This window comes from Onychomys torridus, chromosome 22 (assembly GCF_903995425.1).
Source record: "Onychomys torridus chromosome 22, mOncTor1.1, whole genome shotgun sequence".
In the NCBI taxonomy this organism is placed as follows: domain Eukaryota; kingdom Metazoa; phylum Chordata; class Mammalia; order Rodentia; family Cricetidae; genus Onychomys; species Onychomys torridus.
In genome coordinates this window covers 30236746-30247619 of record NC_050464.1, presented here as the reverse complement: position 1 = coordinate 30247619, position 10874 = coordinate 30236746, and the positions used below count along the sequence as shown (strand labels likewise).

Genomic DNA, 10874 nt, shown 5'->3' with positions numbered 1-10874 from the left:
TAGAGGCAAAGGTGGGCTGTCCTAAGACATTTTTCATTACAAAGAAGGAGAAAATTTAGCTGCACCTTTGTCCCAACACTCAGAAGGCAGAGGCAGGTGGATCTCTGAGTGTTTGAGGCCAGCCTTGGCTACAGAGTGAGTTCCAGAACAGCCAGGGCCACACACAGAAACCTTGTGTCAAAGAAAAAAAAAAAAAAGGAAAGAAAGAGAAAACTTACCTTGGGGTCGATCTCAGCCAGAACGTCATTGAGGACTTGTAAGAGCTGCATTGGTCCCAGAGAATCAAATGTGATTAAATTATAGTTCTTCTTAAAAGGCTCCTTATTGAGGCTGTCCACGATGAATTTGATTTGGTCACTCATGATTAAGTCTTACAGCTTAAAACTAAAGAGGAAAAAAAAAAAAAAAGAGGAGGATTCCTCAATCTTGATAGCTAAAGAAAGTGTTAAGAGAAAATCAGAATTAAGATCATAGGAAGTAGGCAGAGAGGGATATGTCTGCATGGCATACAGAATGCTGTGAAAAGACCAGTTCTGTCGGAAGAAATCAGAGTATGAACCTTTATGATGAAATCTGCTTATGCTGTTAATATTCATATGGACTGCTTTTGCACATCCACCCACTCTGGATGCAATCACCTGAACACAGGCAAATGAATAAAGTCCCCTGCATTGAAGCCTCTTCAATATAGCCACAAAGTTTTTACAACCCTGGGTTAAAGGTAGAACTACAGACAAGCTTTTTTTTTTTTTTTTTAAATTGGTAACTCACATTGAAAACATCAGATTTTTATTGTAAAATCCAGATCTTGTTCCTTTTGAAAATCAGCAATCCCAACCCAGAGACCATATTTGTGCTTAGCCTCAACCACAGAATGCAAGTAGGACCACACACTTCGGCCCAGGCATATTCTTGAGGGCTGTTTAGGTCTCTGCCAAGCACTCTCCACCCATTTCTATTACTGGATTAGCCTGGGAGACCTCAACCCTGAGCAACTCAGGCCTTGGCTTCCTTTCACCTTCAATGAGGAAACCGTCGCCAGCTTTCTGGCCTCCACCTCGCATCCCAAATCACTTGTAAGCGCCTTGCTTCTTATGAAATAAAGGCTAACCCTGAGATCTTATGACCTTTATGATCTAGCTCAACATTTCACTCTGAAACCAGCCCTTAACTGCTCCCTGCTTCACCTACTTTTCTCTGCCTCCTCTACCCTTGTTTGGAAGTGTAAATCTCACGCCATCCAGGCTCTGCTCAGGTGCAAGTTTTCTCAGGAAACCCTCAAGTTCTGCAGCAAAGGAACAGGGCCTGCCCTCCACTCCCACCATACCGTCCACACCGCTTTCCTTAGTCTACTTTTTATCTTGTTCTAGCTTTTCTTAGGTGCACATTATTTCTTGCTTTGCAAAACTGTACATTCCATGAACAATCTATCCAACTCCATTTTGAATACACATTAAACCGGAAACAGTGAGTTCTACTAGGCTGAATGAACTTGTTCATAGGCCTCAAGCCAAAAATCAAAACAAATAAAAAACCCAGAAGCCAAAGTCTAAAGGAAATAAGGTTATTATGAAAAAACCATAACCTTAAAAAAACTGAGTGTCTGGGACTGGAGAGAGCACTTAGCAGTTAAGAGCACTGGCTGCCGGCTGGAGAGATGGCTCAGAGGTTAAGAGCACTGACTGCTCTTCCAGAGGTCCTGAGTTCAATTCCCAGCACCCACATGGTGGCTTACAGCCATCTGTAATGAGGTCTGGCATCCTCTTCTGTATACATAATAAATAAACAAATCTTAAAAAAATTTAAAAAAATAAAATGTATACTAAAATCTCTAACTTAGAAACTTGCTTTAAAAAAAAAAAAGAGCACTGGTTGCTCTTGCAGAGGATGGGGGTTTTTGGTTCCTGGCACCCACATTATGACTCACAACCATCCCTAACTCATTTCCAGGGAATCTAACATCCTCTTCTGCATATCAGGGGCATCAGGCACGCCTGTGGTGCGTATTTACAAATGCAGGCAAAACATATACCTAAAATAAATGAATATTTTAAAATTAATTTTTAAAATTTTAATTAAAATAGCATATCAGATTCAACCGCTGAAAAGGCTTTATATTTTACCAAGGGAAATTGCTTTCCTAAAATGAACTGGGCTGGGGATGTAGCTTGGTTGGTAGAGGGCTTGCCTAAAATGTACAAAGCCCTGGGTTGGATTCCCAGTCCTGAATAAACTGGATGTGGCTGTACTAGAAGCAGGATGATCAGAAGTGCAAGGTGATCTTCGGCTACTTAGTGAGCTGAGAGCAGCCTGGGCCATTTGAGACCTTGTCAACACCACCACAAAACTGAACTGCTACTCCTGTGTAGGATGCCACACATCTGTAACCCCAGGACTGGAGAGGCTGAGAAAGAAGGAGCCAGAGTTTGAGGCCAGCCTGGGCTACATAAGACTCTGTTAAACTACAACAGATGAGTGAGACAAAGGAAGAAAAGGTTATCCCAATGCTTTCTCAGTTAAAACTATGAAACAGATACTATCTCATTCAAGACACTGAGTGAGGGCATAAGCATGTTGCTCTAAAAAAAAAAAAGTTTTTTGTTTTTTTTTTTCTTTTGAAACATCTTGATGTGTAGCCCCGGCTAGCCTGGGACTTACTATATAGACCAGGACTCTGTTTCCTGAGTGCTCGGATTAAAATCAAGGGCCACCAAGCTTGGCATGAAATGAGTTCCTTAATTGGGTGGGTGAAGCTTATATTTAGAAGACATAAAAAAGCCGGGTGGTGGTGGCTCACGCCTTTAATCCCAGCACTCAGGAGGCAGAGGCAGGCAGATCTCTGTGAGTTCGAGGCCAGCCTGGTCTACCAAGTGAGTTCCAGGAAAGGCGCAAAGCTACACAGAGAAACCCTGTCTCGAAAAACCAAAAAAAAAAGGAAGACATAAAAACAAACAAACAAACAAAAAAAAAAACTAAAGATATAACTATTTCAGGACTAGAGAGATGGCTCAGAGGTTAAGAGCACTGACTGCTCTTCCAGAGGTCCTGACTTCAATTCCAGCCACCACATGGTGGCTCACAACCATCTGTAATGAGATCTGGCACCCTCTTCTGGCCTGCAGGCATACATGTTGTATACATAATAAATAAATAAATCTTTTTTAAAAAGATATAACTATTTCATAATAATAAAATTATGAGTAATAAATAAAATAGTAAAAAGCAAAACCAAAAAAAAAAGTGACATAACCAGTATAGCGTCTAAATTTAAGCTTATACCAAAAGAATATCTTAGCCAGAGATAGTAGTGTGAGACTTTAATCTCAATGCTAGGAGGCTGAGGCAGGCAGATCTCTGAGTTCGAGGCCAGCCTGGTCTACAGAGTGAGTTCCAAGTCAGCCAGGGCCACACAGAGAAGCCGTGTCTCAAAATCAAGCCAAAAATAAATAAATCAAAGGAACTATCTTTATTTTTTTTTAAACTGTGGAGGTGCAAGTTTTCAAATATAAAAATATATTAATATACATTTTCATATCCACATATATTTAATTTAAAGCAATTTAAAATTATCAGTTTTTTTTTCTCTTTCAAAAACACAAAATCAAACCAAATATCTGGATAAACGAGTAATACACTGCTAAGAAGAGAGAATGAGCGGCGCGCGCCTGTAATCCCAGCACTCGGGAGGCAGAGGCAGAGGCAGAGGCAGAGGCAGAGGCAGAGGCAGAGGCAGAGGCAGGTGGATCTCTGTGAGTTCGAGGCCAGCCTGGTCTACAGAGCGAGATCCAGGACAGGCACCAAAACTACACTGAGAAACCTTGTCTCAAAACAAAACAAAACAAAAGAAGGAGGAGGAGGAGGAGGAGGAGGAGGAGGAGAAAAGAAGGAAGGAAGGAAGGAAGGAAGGAAGGAAGGAAGGAAGGAAGGAAGGAAGGAAGGAAGAATAAAAGCGGGGTTCTAGGGACTCACGAGTATTTACAGGCAGGTAATGGTTGCTAGGGGAGGGAAAGGCGTAGTGGTGTGCCACTGATAAGTGATCCACACTCCTGAAAGAAACCGTAAGTAAACTCACTGGGCCACCAAAAAGGAAGGGAGAGGGGCATTAAAGTCGAAGGGAGATGAGCTAGGAAATGGAAAGGGGATCAGTGGGAAGGGGGTCGTAAGCGAGAAAGCGGAGTGGAATGGTCAAAATACACTATATGCATGTATGAAGACAGCATAATGGCACCCATTATGCATAACTAATACGTGCCAATTTTAAAACTTTTTTAAAGAAAGGAATCGGTTGGGGCTCCCGCACCCCAGGCCGCCCACCAGCTTTCAGAGGACAAAGACGTTCTTGAACAGGTAGGCTGTCGGTGCCCGGCGGGCGCTGAGCGCTAAATTTAGCAAAAGCAATTACTCTCCCTCTTCCAGCGCAACTGGCCGCGCTAATGCACCCGCACTCACCCTCAGCAGCGCCCAGGGGGCCCGGGCAAGAATTAAAACCAGGACGCGCGTTTATCTGGCACAAGTCGGGGCAGCGCGCGCAGGCCCACTGGCTCCCACCGCGTCCGACCCCCCCGCAACCCGAGCAGGCCCTGGCGCCGCCACCGGCCGGGAGCGGGCGCAGTTCGAGGGAACTCGGGGTTCTCCGAGCTCCCCACCGCGAGTTGGCGGGGTTACCTCAAATTCTCCTCACGAAACCACTTCCCCACCCCCGCCCCGGGAGGCACTCGGGCGCACGCGGGTTCCTAGAGACCGCTCCTTGGCAACGGTTGCCATGCGGTGATGTCACTTCCTCTGGCTTAGGGCGCGCCCCGGGGGTGGGGCCTCGGGCTGGGAAGCTGGACCCCGTGCTTGGGGTTCCGAGCCGCTGCAGAAAGCCTAGGGTGTCCCGGGCAGTCAGTCCCATTTAGGGCGATAATAACCTTTGCGAACTCTCTAGAGTTCTCATTGACAAAGTCCTCAACCTGTGCTGTTCGCATGTGCTGTTTCGTTCATTTATTTATTTACCACATTCGAGGCGACTACTTCTTTGAAGCAGGGCTAGATGGAGTTTGGGGTCAAGAAGCATTGGGTGTGGTTTTCAAGTTTAGGTTTTCGACTTATCTCCAGAGTAAAACGTTCATGGGAACAATTAAAGGGATAGATTAAGAGACACAACATGCATGGAGGGAGAGAGACAGACCAATGGAGTCCTACTCTGAAAACTGGGTTAGTTGCTCAGACATTCTTGGAGAAACGGTGACTTTAGCATCAGACTTACCACAACCTAAAACTAACAAATGACAAATTAGACCTTTCTTACATGCCCCATACTGCTGGCTGCTGCAATTAGAGAATGCAATAGAGATCAAGACCCAACGGGGTACTGTCTCCCGGGGAGTGGGGGGGTAGGGTAAGACAGATAACACAATTAAACAGGCCGGGACTGAGACTCTGAGATGTAACAAAATATTCCCGTGATGATGAAGCCCCGCGTGTACTGGGGGTCGGGGTGGGTGGCGCTGAAGGAGTCATACTGTCAAGCCTCCATCCCGAAGAGCCATGTTTAAGGACCAGTAAAAAGAATCTGGTGGGATGGCTCAGCTGGTAAACGTGCTTGGTGCACAAACCTATTGACAGGTTCCACGGAGACCGAGACCGAGGACTGCCTGTTGACAGCCCAAAGGGAGAACTGATTCCTGCCTGTGATTCCTTAAGATAAAACCTTGAGGGCTGGGGATTTAGCTCAGTGGTAGAGCGCTTGCCTAGCAAGTGCAAGGCCCTGGGTTCGGTCCTCAGCTCCGACAAAAAAAGAAAAAAAAAAAAAGATACAACCTTGATGGGACTCAGGGAGGAGTTGAAAAAGACGTTTCTGGTAACAGTTTCACAGCAGAGAGGCATTGTTGATTCTGTCTGGAGCAAGCTACCTGTGGGAAGCACACTCCCCGCCCTCCCCCGTCCCCTCCCCCACCAGGTCAAGTCTTGCATGTAACCTCCCAATGATACCTTTTAACTGAACTGTGTTTGAGATTTTTTTTTAATAGATTCTAACCCTATGTGACAGTAGTTCTGAAAGCTTGTCACCTCTAATTCACCCCCTCCCTTCCTCTGCCTCCTCTCTTCCCACTCCTCCTCCTCTTCTTCCTCTATCTTTCTGCTAACCTTCCCCCACGCTGGGAAAGCACTCTACCATTGAGTTACCTCTTCAATCTTTCTTTTTCTCTTTATTATATCATTTACTTATTGTGCGTAGGAGAGGCCAGCCCACTGCGGGCAAGGCCATCCCTGGGCATGTGGGCCAGGAGGAGCAAGCCAGTCAGTCAGAGGTGTTGTTTTGCGGTTCCTGCTTCAACTTCCTACCTTGAACTCCTGCCTTTACTCCCGGAGGATGGACTGTGATCTCTCTAAACCAAGCAAAACCTTTCCTCTCCAGTTTGTTTTTGGTCGTGGTATTGTATCACAGCCACAGAAAAGCAAACTAGAACAGATGATTCGATACTGTGTACTGTGATGTTCAAGGATCTCACCACCTTCAGGTGTGACTTAATCTAAGAGCTCACTGTCATCTTGACTTTCTCCTTCCATCTCTCTCTGTCTCCTCTCCATTTTGCTCTGAACGGGCTGTTAGCAGTGACCAGCTTACATCCTGCTAGCCTAGTGTTCAAAACATTCCCAGAGCAGACTCTCACTGGCACAAAGTATGACCGATTAGCTACACACGCCCATCTTCATTTTTAGTTTATGTGTACAGGTGGTTTTGCCTGCATGTGTGCACACCTCGTGCATGCAGCGCCCACGGAGACCAGAGGGACATCAGACTCTTGGAGTTACAGATGGTTGTAATGTGTGTGATGGGAATCAAACTTGGATTCTCTGGAAGAGAAGCAAGTGTTCTTAACTGCTGAGCCATTTCCACAGCCCCCAGACAATTTCTTTTCTAAATGTTTAAAAAATTCTTTCGGTGGTCATATATTATTTTGAGACAGGCTTGCTAAGTCACCCGTGCCGGCCTTGAATTTTTCAACCCTCCTGTCTCCGAATCCTGAATAGCTGGGATTAAAGGTGTGCACCACCATGCCACACTCCATCCTGTTTGCTTGTTTTTTTTTGTTTTGTTTTGTTTTTTTGAAACAGGATCTTTAATATTTAGCCAGGACCGGTCTGGAACTCATTGTGTGGCCCAGGCTGGCCTCAAACTCTGCCTTGCCTCCACCTTACGTAGGCATGTGCGCCACACCCAGTTCAAACCATTCTTGAATCTTCTGGTTCTTTTCTTATACCAACAGTAATGGAGTGGGTGAGGGTGGTTCTCCAAAAGGAAGGGCTGGGCCTGTTAGCAGTGGGAGAGATGCTGGGCCAAGCAACACAGGGCAGTTGTGTTGGGAGGGGCTGTTTCATCTTGAAAGCTGTGAATGTGGCTCCATTAGTCGAGGGCTTGCCTAGCATGCACAAAGCCCTGGGTTTGATTCCCAGTACCACGTAAACCAGCATGGCAGCACACGCCTGTTATCTCAGCACTGGGGAGGCAAAGACAAGAGTACCAGGAGTTCTAGGTCATCCTTAGCTACACAGTAAGTTTGAGGCCAGCCTGTGTTAGGTGGAACACTACCTCAAAAAAAAAAAAAAAGGGGGTGGGTGGGTGAGGTGAGATGAGGTCTTGTTGCCAAGCCTGATGACCTGAGTTTGGTTCCTAGAATTCACAGAGTAGAAGGAGAAAACAGGTTCGCACATACATACATACGTACACACATACATACACAAATAAATGCAAAATAATTCAAAACCAAAAAGAAATGCACAGGTATGCCTTGTGTGGAGTGTCTGGATCAATGGGAACTTTCTCCTCTGTTTCCTCCCAAGGAATTATCTGTCTCTGGTGCTGGCCCCTACTGTGGGCCCGGATAGATCTTCACAGACCTCTAAGGGATACCACAAACACAACATCTCCAGCCCCCTTTTCAGTTCAGAACTTCCAAACAAAAACTTCCCTGTGCAGAATCCAAGGAATCCAAGCCAATTTTCTGTTTGGGGTATTAAATTTAGACCTATCATCCTGACCAGGAGATATTTCTGGATCCTGAACGAGCATTCAGTGAACGCCAGTTTCCAAGATGCCATCCCATCTGGGGTAGCTCTGCACGCTGCCCACATTATCTTATCCTTTGAAAACAGGGGAAAATGACCCAGACACCAGGACATGCCTGCAAGTGGTTCATTTCATTACCCATTGATTGTCATTTAACACCTTTGCCATTTGGTTACATGGAGATGAAAGTCATTAAGTTTAAGTGGAAACCTGAATTGAGGTTTGGAGATACCCCAAGCTCTCTCTACTCTGGCAGTTGGATCTTGTGGGCACATTTGGTAGCAGGATGTGCTTTCTTAAAAGGCAGAAAGATAAATATCCTGTGAAACATTTGGCTAAATGGATGAGATTCCAGAGGCCTAATTAAATGCATGCCTGGTACTACATTTTTCTCAGGCTTTCCTGGTAATGGATTTTGTGTTTGCAAATGGACTTCAGTTTGCAAAGCTTGAAAATCACCAATGAGATTAATGGGCTATATAAAATATCCAGACTTCTATTACAATTTATACAGACTCCTTGGTTCTCCATTTGGATTGAAATACACTCCTCACCAGACAGTCCCCCAGGGGCTCAAACCACAAGTCATCCTTTGCTGAGAGTTTGCTATTTGTCAGCAGCTTTGAGAAACAGCTCACAAATGGGTCAGAACTGACTCCAGTATTAATGTGTGTGGTGTGGTCCTATGTCCCCTCCTCTGCAAACAATTCCAATTGTTGCTAGCAGGCGGCAATTCCCATAGCAAATCTACACTTGCTGCATAAGCTGTTAAGTCTTTGGGGGGAGTTGAGGGGACCCCCTGCAAGTGGACCAGCAGACACAGAGGTGCTGTGAGGAATCCCAGGGTAGGGATCGAGCCCTAGAGGAGATGAAATTACTCCAAAAGAGGCCACACCAGGAGTCCTGTGGCTTCCGGTCTGAATGACCCTTTCCTTGTCCCATGGAGGCAGCAGTGTCTGAGAACGGAGCTGCAGGGTGGGGTACCCCAAAACCTCACCACTGCAGAAAAGTCTGGGGAGCTGCCCCCCACCAGCATGTGTGCCAATGGGAGGACACTCAATCATGAGACTGCATTTCCTTCCAGCCTAACAGAAGAGGGGCGCAGACTTCAGCAGATTACAAATTAAAAGCATTCTGGCAGACCTGAGTCACAGACGGATAATGACCTCTGTCAGTGAGCACTCCCATCAAGGTAGAGAGACAGCCCACCCTGAGCAACTGAGGAGAGTGTATTACAGGTCTGTATATAAAGGTTTGAGCAGGATTTAAGTGACCCAGCAGGGGACCAGCAACCAAGGTGTCATAGGTTCCCTGAGCCAAAAGCAGGAAGTTCAAGAATGGACCAGAATCCTACAAAACCAGAGGGAACCGCTAATCCAGGGATGTCTAGAGGTAGTCAGGCCAGAGCCTATGTCCCCCATTGTCTCATCTCCTGCCTGATCTCCCATCAGGCTGAGCCCGACAGGTAGCCAAAGGGGGAGAAGTTCCCACATCCATATAGCTCATCCTCCATGGATTGTAGAGGGGGACCTGGACAGGCAGACTGATTCTCTGTAGGTTGAATTCTGAAACCAAATGATGAGCAAAAAGGCTTCTTGAGACCAGTCATTCATCCTCATGTTGTTTTATAATGAAAGAAATTGAGGCCTGCTGAGTTAATGGAGGGCCCACAGTCACATCGCTAATGGCTGGTGGAGCCAAACTTCAGACACCAGTCTACATGATCCCAAAGCCATATTCACCGTCCACTAAACTGCCTCACACTGGCGTAGAAGAGTCGGAAGAAAAGGCCACAGTCAGGTTACCAAGGTCGGTGGCCAAAGGTCCCCACAAGTGTTGGCATTAACACAGTGTGGGGCTTTCTTTGCTGCTGGGGACCCTCTACCCAGCGTCTCTCACTCTTTCCATGGTTCTACTTTTTATTGTTATTATTTTATGTGCATCTGTGTGTGCATGCAGATATACCACATCATCATGTGGAAGTCAGATACCAACACTGAGAACTCAGTCCCTCCCTTCCACCTTATTAGGTTGTCTCTCTCTTGTTTCTTCATACTCCAGGCTCCTTGACCTGTGGATTTGGGGCCAACTTTGCTGTCTCCACCTCCCGTCCCAAAGGAGGAGTCCTGGGATTACAGACAAGAACCACCACATCCAACCCTTTGTGGGTTCTGGGGATGGAACTGAGGCCATCTGCCTTGTGTGGCAAGCACCTTTACCTGCTGAGCTTCCCCTCCTTTTCCGAGATGGAACCCCAGGGTCCAGGCTGACCTTGAACTCATGATCTTGTCCAGCACTGGATTACAGGGGGGTGTTGCTACCACCAGCCCAAGCCGCCTAGTCTCCTACCCACGTGGGGGGAATAGTTGAAAAATAATCCAAGCACATACCTCAGAGTCAAAGCAGAGGAAGATGGATCAAAAACCCTTGGCCAATGATGGAAAAGAAAAAGTGTATTTTTGTTTTGGATGCTTCTCGGCTGCTTTTTTTTTTTTCCATCTTCTTTTCCTGAGCTGAATGTTTGGTGTATTTATAGAATTCAGGGGGAGTATTTAAGGGTAGCCAGTGATAGAGCTGCATTTGAGGGCATCAGAAAACTCAGAACCATGCAGGGAAAGGTAGATAGGAGGGTGGGAGGGGGTGAGAAAAGGCCGAGAGCAGAAGGACACAGAGGGGCTTCATCCTTCGCGTGGCTAAGATCTTCCTAGCCTCGGGAACTGATGACGTCATGTCAAGGTCTTTGATAGGGTCACAGATGGAATGGCAGAACCCAAATGATGGGTGAGCTGAGGAATGGACAAGGAACTGCGGTGTATGTGTG

The 10874-nt window shown here is 46.3% G+C and overlaps 1 protein-coding gene and 1 long non-coding RNA gene across 6 annotated transcripts in view; one reads left to right on the top strand and one right to left on the bottom strand.

The window, feature by feature from the left end:
* The window catches only part of Ift81 (intraflagellar transport 81), a 69151-nt gene extending 64374 nt beyond the window's left edge, over nt 1–4777 (bottom strand). For 4 of the 5 annotated variants that reach the window (XM_036172058.1, XM_036172061.1, XM_036172062.1 and 1 more), the window contains exons 1-2: nt 4450–4764; nt 219–384 (exon numbers count right to left, since the gene is read on the bottom strand). In XM_036172058.1, coding sequence (XP_036027951.1) covers nt 219–362 — 144 coding nt within the window. In that variant the 5' untranslated portion in view covers nt 363–384; nt 4450–4764. Of the gene's footprint in view, nt 1–218; nt 385–4449 lie in introns of all 5 variants that reach the window. The other variant, XM_036172060.1, reaches the window with a different exon arrangement.
* LOC118572440 lies at nt 3956–10195 on the top strand. The gene is made up of 4 exons (XR_004943495.1): nt 3956–4058; nt 4275–4347; nt 9138–9291; nt 10115–10195. It is a non-coding gene; the product is annotated as an uncharacterized LOC118572440 (long non-coding RNA).
* The last annotated feature ends 679 nt before the right edge of the window (nt 10196–10874 follow it).